This window comes from Meleagris gallopavo, chromosome 1, assembly GCF_000146605.3.
Source record: "Meleagris gallopavo isolate NT-WF06-2002-E0010 breed Aviagen turkey brand Nicholas breeding stock chromosome 1, Turkey_5.1, whole genome shotgun sequence".
In the NCBI taxonomy this organism is placed as follows: domain Eukaryota; kingdom Metazoa; phylum Chordata; class Aves; order Galliformes; family Phasianidae; genus Meleagris; species Meleagris gallopavo.
The window spans coordinates 38,859,895-38,872,982 of NC_015011.2; the positions used below are offsets into that span (position 1 = coordinate 38,859,895).

The 13,088-nt window shown below is 34.6% G+C and overlaps 1 protein-coding gene across 1 annotated transcript in view; it reads right to left on the bottom strand.

Moving 5' to 3' along the window:
- Positions 1–740: 740 nt before the first annotated feature.
- Positions 741–13,088, bottom strand: part of PAWR (pro-apoptotic WT1 regulator) — a 47,451-nt gene continuing 35,103 nt past the window's right edge. The window contains exons 4-6 of the mRNA XM_031553732.1: positions 11,658–11,805; positions 10,185–10,289; positions 741–5,551 (exon numbers count right to left, since the gene is read on the bottom strand). Of these exons, the coding sequence (XP_031409592.1) occupies positions 5,465–5,551; positions 10,185–10,289; positions 11,658–11,805 (340 nt within the window). The 3' untranslated portion in view covers positions 741–5,464. The remainder of the gene's footprint in view (positions 5,552–10,184; positions 10,290–11,657; positions 11,806–13,088) is intronic.

The window sequence follows — 13,088 nt, forward strand, 5'->3', positions numbered from 1 at the left end:
TTACAGGTTTTATCTCTTACTATCTGTAATCAAGCTTTATAATGTAACAAATACCTAAGAGTCACAGATGTTAAAATCTCCTAAGAGGGCAACGAGGGCAACTCCTATTCAAGGACCTACACAATTACTGCCAACGCTTACTGTTTATGCTTCTAGTTTTAGGTTGGTTTTTTGTTTTTTGGTCAGGCAACATTATAAACTTTAAGAATAAGCTGTAATGTATCATATATGTATATATATATGTATATATATATTTTAATCTACTCAGTGTTCACTGATGATCCATAGTACTACTCACCTCTTACTTTTCTATAGCAAGGAATAAGGAGGAGGTTGTCTTTAACGATTCTGCCTGTGAAGAAGTGAACATGTATTCAAATATGAAATTAAATTAAATCTATTGTGAAATCAATTCAATTTGTTTCTACAGAAGCAGTATCATAAACTTTTCCTGGGATAAACTGAACTTAAATTCTGAAGCGTAGGAAAAAGTCAGGTCCATCTAATTGATTGTAGGATGCACTCACTACATTCCTGAAGGCAGAGTGAGAGCAGAAAGTTAGAAGAGTAAAAACACAGATTTCTCTTGTGTGTGTAGACATGCACACTTGAATAATTTCATCTGAATGTTAGAAAAAATCCTCAGTTTGGGTACTTTTCAATATTGATGACAAATTCAGTTAGAATTCCAGTCAGATGACATTAATTTTCCTGTAAACGCAATAAATAGTCAGCCAGGATTAAAAAGAATTTTCTTTTATTTGGACAAAGGCACACAGTCTTTATTGTTAGATTAAATGCATATCTTTTACCTGCAATAGTAAATCTCAACATCAAATTTCATCTGATACCACAGATATTACAACTAGTCAGTGTTCAAAACTAAAATGGGTGTTCGGGTATTCAATGGTGCTTCTTAAATGCATAAAAAGGATATTTATAAAAATGACTCTGCATTAGGAGATTATTTTCAGAGGAAAAGTCAACTATCACAATTTTTTCAGAACAGGAAAATTACAACTAGCCAAAACCTCGAACAAGAAAAGTTACACCACAAATCCAGAAATAAAAACAAAAGGATTAAATTAACAGTGTAATGTACACCTGCTGCAGTATAAGGAAAAATGGTAGGTGGAGAATAATACAGTAAGTCACCATACTTGGAAGATCGGGAATGGTATATAAAACACCTATCAAAGTCCTTTATATCCTGGATATATGACACAGAAATGCTTAATAACACAAGCAGAAATGCTCCATATGGAGGTATTGAAACTGGAATGATTGACTTGGAACATATCTGTAGTGAACTTTCAGCAAAGAGGATCCAGATCACATTATGAGACAAGATGAAGAACTCATTTTTTCGCTTGTTTTAACAGATTTTTTTAAATATAGTCTTAGCTCCTTTGTCTCAGAACTAAGGAAGTAGCACAGGTTTATTTTATTGTACACGTGTAAGTCATGGCTTGCAATGGCTGTTTCTCTAACTAAAATGGCTGTTACTACAACTGACATGTTTATGGTGATTAATACTGATGAAAATGGACGAACTGAACTGACATCTTCAAAAAGGGTTTAAACTCAAGAAATACTGACCAGTCCTATGTGTTTATAGTCTGTTTGTTTCACTGATAATTACCCCTCCTCTGGGCTACTAATACTGATTTGTTTGAATTCAAGCTGGAAATAGACACAAAAAAGTTACAGAAAGATATGAAATACCTGATGTCAGTGTAACTCTGCCCTCCTAGCAAAGGGTTAAAAAGTAATTTGGTCTCCAGTATTCCTTCTGGTCTTACAGTAGCAAGTTTCCAAGTTGTAATGTTACCTGACATATAGAGAAAAACTTTGATGCAGATTAATCCCTCCTTTTCCAATGTACTTAAATTCCTGACTTTCTTTGTAGTGCTTATGCCAATCACAGGTCCTCCCACAGTTAGTTCTCAGTACAGCTGAATAATAAACACCAAATCATTAGGTTCTGCTTCCTACCTTGGAATTCCCTCATTGGTTTCTTGTAACTCTCTTTTTTTCAGTCAAATTCAGAGCCAAGAGAAATATATGAAACTCAAAACGTGTAAATAGAAATCAGGTAATTAGCACAAAATTTTTGCTTTTAAGGCAGAGAAAAAAACACTCATTTGTAAGTATTGTACTCTTTTGGTTAATATATGTAGCAAATAGCACTGAACTTAAACATGGCTACTTAATTATTTTAAAATGAAAAAAATGCACAATATTGAATTTCCTTGTAAAAATCAACATTTATATGTGCTTAGTCTTCTACTTTTAAAGAACAAATCCCACAAGGTTAGAGTGTAGAATCAACAATTTTTTTTTGCAGAATTTTAACCTTCAGGTCTCACAGTGTTTGTCTTCTATACAACAGTACATGACCATAAAAAGAGTATAATTTTGCATTTTTTAAACAGGTATTGTGTGCTGTTTGTTATTAAAGCATTTTCTGTCATTTGCTTTAGTCAACAGGGATTTCTTTTTGTTTAAATTTCCTAGATAATTCAAGTACCTAGAAACACAAATGCTAGATCTAGGCAAGTCTGGTGCAAGTTATAAGACAGGAAAGTTCAGAAATCTCCAAGAAAGTCATCCATCCAGTAAATATTGCATAGTAATGCCCCCTTCCAAAAAAAAGCTGTAATTTACACTAGGTATGTTAATTTAGCCCGAGTACGATCCAGGAATCGTACAGCCTTCCCACTTGAGATGGATTCCCACTCGCAGCAGCGTATCTGCTGAGAACAGAGGTGTTGGTTTGGAGAGTGTGGGGACACTTGTTACTGAATTGCTGGCAAAGTAGCTAAGTTAACATATTTGAATCACCTAGGAGAAAAACTTATTCTATGGTTGAGCTTGATTATAAGGACACCCTACTGAAATAAAACTATGTTGGCAAGCAATGACTAGGTGATTAATAACATTCTAAGTAATATACCATTATTCTAGAGTCTACTAAACTTCTCCCAAGAGACTGATAACATAAGCAGTAAGAAATTATTATTGAAACAGGCCTTTCAAAAAGCCATCAACTCTTCACAAAGGTCAGCATAAATGTTATGATTAAAAATACGATTTGTGGGTATTTTTAGTACTATGAAGCATTTTATATCTGTATACAGAACATCTGTATATTTGTATACAGACGTTCTGTATACAAATTAAACAATAATGTCCTGAAGTAACTTTAGGTGTGAATTCTCGACAGTTCCATTGTTCACACCTTTCTGCCTGAAGGACTACTGTTTTCAAATATTTGGAAACTTCCCTTGCCTCTTCGAGGTATGGTATCATAGCTCTTTGGCCAAATAATACCATCACGACTGTGTGTCCAGGTTAAAAAAAGAAATGCTAATTTTGGAGTTTCTGCTGCTAAGTTTTATTCAATACAATTTAATTCAATGCAAACCAAAAAGAGGTAAATCTGACGACAATTGTTGTTTGTATTCTTTGTCATCATTCTTCTTTGGTTTAAAATGTATGTGACATACAGTTTATGAAATACCTGATTTACAACTTCGGATTACTATCTATCTTTCTGAATTAAGACCTCAAAAATTTTTCAATAAGTTTCACATCCCACATCTTAGACCTGTATGTGTATTTCCTACTCAGCACACACAGAAGGAAATCAAATATTCTTCCAGAGAAAGTTCTGTATTTATTCAGAAGGCATACAGCTCAAATGATTATATGACTTTCAATTAACTTTATGGAAGTGATAAATGAAGGGACTTCCTCTTACTGTTTGGCTAATATTTGGACAGATATTCACTGCTGAATATCATAGTTCAGAGGGAATATCATAGTTCAGGGGGGCCACCTCCCCCCTCCATTCCATTCCAAAACTTGAGATAACATTTTAGATTCTGTCCCATTCTTCCTTTATGTTCTTCATAAAAGGCAACCTGGAATATCTCAAAAAATACTTCTTGAAAAATCCTTTAAAGTTCTGAAAAGTTCTTCCTCGTTAGACTACACAAATGTAAAATCCTGTAGTCAAAACAATCCAAGGCATAACAGTAATTCCTGAACTTGAAGTTCAAGAATCTCTTCCAGCCATTAAGTATATTGCATGGAAACAATTGGCAAATCTGATATGTATTAAAGTTGCCTTTAAGTTTTAATGTAACAAAAGCTACGCACATGCACCAAACTTCACAACTGGCATGAAAAAGCCTGGACTCTTTGAAATGCTCTTCTTTCAGGTCTTCTGACTCAAATGAAATATATTAATTCTGATTAAGAATGAAATAGATGTTGTATTAAAGTGAAATAAAGTACATCAAATTTCAGCCTAAAAGGAATTTTAAGAAGTAAACTATTAATTAAATCTGTGTTTTATATCAAATGAAAATTTACTGTTATATTATAATCAGTCTGCAGTCATAAGCAGATTGTAACATTTAAACAGGCACTTCTTAAACACTTTGTTAGTTTAAAATCAAGTATAAAAGGTTTTTTATAAAACCATTCAATGTCTCAAAAGGGTGCAAACCACTTGTATTCCTCTCTACTTTATTACACACTTACAAAAAATCTGACCCAGCTTAAAAATGGAAACATTGCAAACCTCACATTGGTTATGATCACTACAAATGTTAAAACAACAGCTTTTAAATAGAAACGCATTGCAGAAGTGTCTTTCATCAAAGATGAAAGCTCCAGGCTTTGTTTGTATTCTCACAGCACACAAATTTACTGGTTGATAGCAAAATTGCATTTCATTGCTAAAGCAAAAGCTTTAAAATAAACTGCAGTGCACAACTTCAATGTGATTCTAAGAACTCATTAATGCTGATACCACAGGTGATTTATTTTATTAATAAAAACTCCCCCTCCTGACAAAATACTGCTATACAGAAAAATATCGCTACTACTCTATTACTGTCAGTCTTTCAAATACAGTAAAAAAAAAACCCTCAACATTACAAGAGCTTTCAGAGCAAGTAATCAATCTGCAAAATGTTATACATCAGTAATAAGGCATCCACTTTACAGCTGCTGAAACAAAAAAGGAAATAATTCACAAAAAATATATTTTGGATCTGTGTAAACAAAGCTTCTTTGTATTGCTTTCATTCGTTTCAAAAATATACACCCACATGGACTGAAAGTGATCTTGGTGCTATGAGTTTCAAACTACCCTAGTACATCCTGATGTAATCTGAAGATAGAAAACCCCCACATTTTTGAATTTAGGATTTTGTAACGTGACAAAAATTTTCATCACTCTTCCGTGAAATGAAAGCTAAAGATAAAACCCCAGTTTTGATGCCATCCATTGCAAGAAGAAAGAACTACGAAAATAAACATTCATCTGGTTTCCTAACAATAAATATAAAGACAGTTATTATAACATACTGCAACACAGGAAGTATTACTATATTGACCTTAACATTCAATCAGTAGTTTTTAAATCTTTCCTCATTGAGGCTTGAATCTTCTACCTTGTCAGCTGTCCAACAATTTTTAAGAGGGTTTTATTTTCTTGCTTCAATTGTTCATTTTCATCTTCTATATCATCTAGGTCCTGTGAAAGTAAAATGAGAAACATTTCTGTGGACATAAATACAAACTCACAATTAGCAGCAGCAGGAATTTAACATCTTAGCTCTGAAGTCAAGAAGTTGGGTTTGGGATGAATTAGTGTCACTGTAATTCAATCTGTTAAACTCATCATTTTTCCAAGAGTTACAGTAATTACAAAACATTAGTTACATTCACATATACAACAAGTATGTTGAAATGGGAATGTACGAGCAAAACTGAAGCTATAGCACGAATTAATGCAACAGAAAATCAAAATAGCATGGGTGTGATTACTTGGAATGGAGTTTATATATTAGCTGCAACCCCTGCTCCCTACATTGTGTTTGTATATCTCACATGCATATGTACACATTGCTGGTTATTACTGCAGTAAAGTCAGTTTGTATATTTTACATTAAGCATCTTGTGTTTTTTATTTCAGGAAAAGAACCACCTGCCTATTTTTTCCATTTGCTGTGGAAAAAATAAAATAAAATTGAAAGATATATCATAACTTCTACCTAAATTCCTACTGAAAGAAAGGATACACACTAAAAATGTATCTTTAAAATAGATTGCTCCTACCACAAGTGTCCATCCCCCTTCCACCACTGACTGTATTTAACTAGTTTCCAATCTCAGTGCTGATTCCCTACCAAATTCTCCCAGATCTTTATAGTGAGAAAAAGATGAGGCTGGCATTGGTTCAATAAAAATAATTGTATTGTACAAACAACATGGAACAAACAGAATGAGAACAACAAAAAAAAATGAGGACATAGTGACATCAAGGACAGCACTTTGAGAAGAAAAATGGAAGGCGGGCAAAAGGAGGAAGAACCAGGACTCCGATCAGCTCTGATCAGCTATTAAATGTCCTCTGATCTCTCTGCAAATCCCTGGTGTTGTCAGGGTAGATTAAACATAAAACAATAATAGAGAAAAGATGTTTTTCTCTTATTCCTTTTAGTTGTTAAGTGCTGTTTAACATAAGGAACCTATTTTCTTTATCTTTTTTCAGTGGGATCACTCCAGAAGTGCATTCTAGAGACTCTGTGTTAATCAGTTCTGTGATTTTTAAAAGCCTCTTCAATTCGGCAAGCCCAAATCCAATACCTTTGCAATTAATCTTTTGGTTTTGAAGTCTGGAATCAAAAATCACTAGCAGAAATTCCTCTTTGTATTAACAGAGGTAATACTGTGTCACACAGGAATGACTTCCTGGAAAAGCAGCTGTCTGCTGTAACGCGTGCAAGTGTTAAACATCTACACATGCAAGAGTTTTGATGAGCAGCTACTGCAAATACAGTTTACTATGTCATTTTAGAAAACACAATTTGTTTTATCCCTTGTGCAGATAAATAATAAGGTGGAAGGGAAAATACTATTATCAGTGCAGTTGTACTTTTTAGTTCAGTGAATGTAATATTGTGCTTAATCATGCTTTTAACAGAGCCATTAGGTAGCTCAATTAAAGCTTACCTACCAGCCTTCTGTATAAAAACACCTGTTATTTACTCCAAATGGAATATAAATAGTTTTTGAAATTTTATGATGATAAAATAACATTCCAAAGACGTTCTTGAATGTGATCCAGGAAAAATAACTAAATCAGTTTAAGTGTCTAAGGAAATAGTGGACTGAGAGAAGAAAGTGGTTTATTCTGCTCTGTAATTTAAGACTTCTTATTCAAAATTAATAACTGCAATGCTAATAATTTACATTTATTAGTAAATAAGATGCTATAGTAGGAAAGCCTGGTCTACAGAAGGAACCAGTAACTGCACAGTATTGACACTAGCTGGATTGTGAATTCTCACTGACAGATTATATCCAAATATATGTTTAACTATAGTGACAGTAAGACCAGAAATGATTAAGTGTAAACTAACTGACAGCTGAACTTAGTGTACAAATGTTTAACATAAATATCCTGAGATGCCTTTCCCTTGAGGTGCTTATGAAGCAATTACTCCTTTCTTACAAAAAGGTGGCAGACATACTTTAGTAGTTAATCTACTGGAATGAAAAGATGTTATTTACGGCAGAGATTTCTCTGGTTCTCAATATAAACGCAGCTAGCATTTTTTAAGCATGTTTGTACTGACTGTTCTCAGTAAAATCATAGTTTCACATTAAATAAATGTATTTACTTAAAAAGAGAAAAAAAGTCTGCCAACAAGTTTTCAGGATTCTCATAAAAATAGCTTTTCAAGTGTAACTCAAGGTCTCTGCCAATGAAGGATGCATCTGTGGTCACAAACTGACCAAGACTTCTAGAAGAAGCATTTCTCTAAACATGAGGGCTGAGAAGTCAGGAAGCTAAGCAATAAAATGGCATTTAGGCTATCTGACTTGAAATTCTTTGCAATCTAACATGCAATAACAGCATTTTTTGATTAACAGGAAAGATGCATAGATGGTCAAATTTCAAGACCTCCATTTAGGTTCTTTACAAGCAAAACCTTTTAAAAAGATCACTGTATAAGCTCCCTAAGTCATCGGGGCTTCTCTTATCCTGCACGTAAAGCATGTGATCCTGATGCCAGGTCTACAGAGCAACTTTCTATGAAGAACAGATGGATGTTTAAGTGCTGACTCTCATGATCACAGTTGCAAACCTAAGCCTTAGGCAAATATGACTGCCATATTAACTTTCATGCCCTTCCATCATGGCAATGATGTAATACTTCTGTAACTTCTTTCACTATTCTAAAGCTTTCCTTTTTCTAAATTCACATGGATAGCTAATATAAAAGCACTGAAAAATCCAAAAGCTATTACAAAAGAAAGTGAAATTGTATCTGCTTTAATGGAAGCATCACTTGACACATGTTGGCTTCAATTTTTGTAAAACAAATCAGTAAGATGGTCAGAAAGTCAAATGGCAGCTATTTCAACGTGAAGAAAAACCTGTGGGATTCAAACATTAATAGCTGCAGTGCAATAAAGCCAATACATAATGTTATAGCTATGATAAATGCTGTGCTGGTGGAGAAAAAATATATATATATTATCTCCTGCATTTATGGAGACTACCTAGGGAGTTCCATGTATATATCTCTCATCAATGCAGTTTTAGTCGTTCTGTACTAAAAAGGTTTCTGGAATTACTATATTTTGATTTTTTTTCACACAACAAACAGAAATTGCCATCATACTTAAATGCAGGCAGTACACAAGGCCTATTTGACTTTACTATGGATGTTCAAAGATGGTTTCCAATCTCTTTATGGATTTAATTTAGGACATCATCCTTCAAATACAGCAGGAAAAAAAAACCCATTGCTTCTGCCTTAGAAACTGTCAAAACAGATCTTAAAACACAGGCTTGCAGTGATTTGGGTATTTCTGTTTTTTGCTTTCTGATCTCTGAGACAGGAAATCAGACGTGACCAGCAGTATGAAGTCGCTTTGCCACCCATTACAGAGGAGTGAACAGATTCCTCGAGTATTACTGAAGAGGTCAGCTTAGATGTGAAAGATTCCTTGTCACATGTAGAAATGGCATGAAAACCAATTCCTCAGTTAAATCACAAATCTCTCCAAAACAGACAATATTTCATTAAGCCTATACATTCTATCTTTCTTTGTAAAAAGAAATAACAGCTGCTTTAGTCTTTTAATTCATTAATTTGCCATCTTTTGTGTATGTTCATCTCCACTGTTACAAACAAATGCCACAAAATCAAAGTCTACCATAATGCACATGAAGTTATTGCCTCCTTTTACTGTTGAATTCAGCAAGGCCATTTTGTTTAAATTTTACAGGAAGATCTGTATCTCCCCATAAAGGTAGAGCATAAATAGCAGAAGCGTATTTCCCAAGTACATCCAGACTGCACATCAACTGAAATGTTTGAGACAAGGTCACCAATCTATTCTAGGAAGAGTTCCCAGTTCATCCTTTAAACTGGGACTTGTTAAAATTGGTATTTTACACTAACTTCAAAAATTTCTTACTCTGCCCCATTCCTAAGCAAGCTTTATTCTCCCAAACTTCTTCTCATGCCTTCATACCCTGCACTGAGCATAGATAACCCAAGTCGCCTGCCCCTTGTCTTGTTACGCCTTTATTTTGGGATCAAAAACAAAAAGCATGACAATAGGGTGAGAACAGTAATACACACTTCCAAATCTGTCTAAGATTACCTACTAATAACATACCTAATTAGTAAATTAGAACTGACAATAAATAAATTAAAGCTACCACTGCTTTTTCTGACATGAGCCTTGGAACAATTTACTAAGAAAACTGTTGAACTCCAAACTTCATTAATTCCTGGTATGCTGCGTACTGAATTTGAAAGGAAGTGGCAGTAAAGAACACATGCTTTTGTAATCTCATTGTACAACAAACAACAACAAAACAGCAATAAGAAGTTTCTCAACAGTTAAAAAGTTCTGGAAGTTAATGACGACAAACAGAAGCCACCTGGAAAATATAACTTGTTAACATGCCTCTTGAAAAGTTACACAGATACAAAACTGAACAAAAAAAACAAAAACCACTTAATTCCTTAATTCTCTTGTGACTTTGCCAAGTGGTTACAAGAACCTGAAGAAAAGCACTGAGAATGCAGAGGTTTTTATCCCCTCTTTATAAAGTACCACGTAAGAAAATATGTGCTTACTCTGTTTAATAAATCAATTTCTTCCTTCAGTTTTCCAATTACTTCCTCTTTATCCTGTGTCATCTTCATTAATCTTACATTTTCCTGTCTCTCCTTTGCAAGTTCCTAAAAATAGAATAAACACTGTTGTCAAAGGTAATTGTTTTAAAGACAGAGTTTTATTTTATTGCCATTAAAATACCACACCCTCACTACATGCACGCAGACATAAACCACACAAATGCCTGTAATTCCGCTTCTACAGCAAGTCAAACCCAAAAGCCTTCAAGCCTTTACACTGCAAGGAACTAATGAATCACATCTAAGAAGATATTTTACTCACATCTAACCTGTGTGATATCTCCTATTCCAGAGATGCTTAATTAATATCTCACTTACACATGAGTCCATAATTGGACGGAGGTCTATGAGACAAATATGTTAATGGAAAGTCTCAGTTTCCACATTTTATATATATTTTTTCCTTTCATTTTTGTTTAATACTAGTTAACATGGGAATGAAGATCTCAGGAGATATGGGGGCTTGAATAAGAGAAAAATGAAAATGTCCATGAGAAATTCACCAAGTCAGAGTTTGGGACTCTGAAAAGCAATCCTTAAATCTTCCTCTATTTTCTCTTATTTGTAATTGAATTATTTTAGAAGAAAAATGATTTGAATTTGGAAGATTATAGCAAATTTCATCCAAATCTGGCTTCCCTAAGTCTTAAAAAAAAGACAAGTTTTACATTTTTCTCATTTAAAAAAAGAAAAACTAAAAGCTTATTTAAATTGCATTTACTCAGTCAGCTTCTACAGGGCAGGCCATAACAACTTCATCCATACAAATTCAAAAAAATGTGGCTAGTTACTCACAAAAAGCCACTTCAGAAGAAGAAACAGAAGCTCATAATATGTTACACAGATGACATACTTAGCCAAAAAAAGTTTTAAGTGAAGAACACAGCTTTAACGTTGTTATTTCAAAAATGTTTGTACTAAAAACGTCTGGAATAAAGAAAACTTTGTTTGAAATATATTTTTAGGTGCCTAGCAATTCAGTGAACAACAAGGTAATAATTAAATTTTATACCACTTCAGTACATGATAAAATCCCAAACAAGAAGTAAATCAGATAGAACTCTGCTTATTTTCTGACCAGCCGGTGAGCCCCATCTCCCCCTGGGTTATTAGCCCTACACTTGTGTGTCACGAGGTACATACGACAAATACACACAGCACAGCTGGCTCTCCGCTTGTATTATCTTTACCTCAGCTATTTTGTGCTTCCAAACCAAATGAAAACAAAACATTCATGATGATTAGAAAGCTCACATTCTTTCTGTCTGCTTGCTTCTTTACATATTTGTAGATGTAAGCAGCCGCACTTCAAGCATCAATCATTTCTGTATTAATTCACTACTGATTTCCCCACAAGGTTTCGAAGGTACTTTATTTTGGATGTATACCATGCAGACATTAGTTGGTACTCACCCTTTCAAGTTCCTCAATCCTCTTTTCTAAAGCATTACTTGGTACAGAACTCCCAGAAGAGTTTGCATCCCTGCTGTATCTGCTGTAAGTTGTCCTGTCTGTTCGGGAATATCTATTTAAAGCATCATCTTCTGGAGCATTACCTGTACTAAAAGGCATAGAGCAAAGAAGACAGATTTACAGATTTAACAAAAAGGAAAAGGTAGAAATAACAACAGAGTGCTTTCCAAAGCACTTAAGAGGTCAGTACAATACACTGCAGAGCACAGCTTTCACAGCTTTGTGTTGCTGAGAACTCACTAACTTCATTGCCTCAAGGAATCACGCACAAGACTGTCTCAAGATACAATCTGTATTAAGAAACTAGGGTGTATCTCCTTACCGTAAAATGTTGTAGCTCATAACTTTCTTAGATTAACATTTTATAGTTGTCTGTCTGAGTTGATCACTATGCAATATCTTCTTTGAGCAGGGTAATTTAAGCAGCAAATATGAATTTACTGAAGAGAACTTTTTGATCTTTTCTAAAACTGTATTCCTGTGAAATGGAACTTGTTTGCCTCAAAATTATTTAATTTCAGTTAAAAACTCAGGAGGCATATAGCCTGAATCCTTAAAGCAAGACATTTGGAAAATTCTCACTGCTACAGCAAATAGCTGTTTAATACCTTTTAAGAATTCAGGAGAGGGTACTGACTTGCTTCTTTTTTTTTAGTGGCAATTTATAAATTTTTCATTAAACCTTTGAAAACAAACAAACAAACAAACCAGCTCAACAGAACTTGAGCAAAGCCAGGTGTGGTGGGGTAAGCAGCCAGCAGCTAAGCACCAAGTCAAGATGGAGGGGGGAAAAAAAACAAGCAATACAAAGGAAATCACTCATCATATGCTGACAAGTGCCAAGCCTGCTTTGAAGGACAACACAAACCCCCAGCAGTTCTTTTTCTGCCACTCCAATTTTATCACCGAGCAAGACACTGTATGATTAGAATGTCCCATCCATGTCCACTCTCAATCTCATGCCTGTGTGGTGGAAGTGAAGGTAGAGGAGAAAAGCTCTTAATACTGGTTTGGATTGGAAGAGACCAAAGACCATCTAGAGCAAGAGACACCTTTCACTAGGATCAAGTCACCCAAAGACCCACCCAACCTGGCCTTGAAGACCTCTAGGCATGGAGCACACACAACTTCTCTGGGCAGCCTTTGCCACTGCCTTACTACCTTCAGAGTGAAAATTTCCGTCTTTATATCCAATCTAAATCCTATCCTCTTTCAGTTTAAGATGGTTGCCCTTTATCCTGTCTAGTACAGGCAATGGCAAAAAGGTCTTTCTCCCTTTATATATCAAAATATTGCAATAAGGTCTCCCCAGCTTCTTTTCTGAACAAGCCCAACTCTCTCAATCTTCATTCATGGAAGAAACACAGTGCC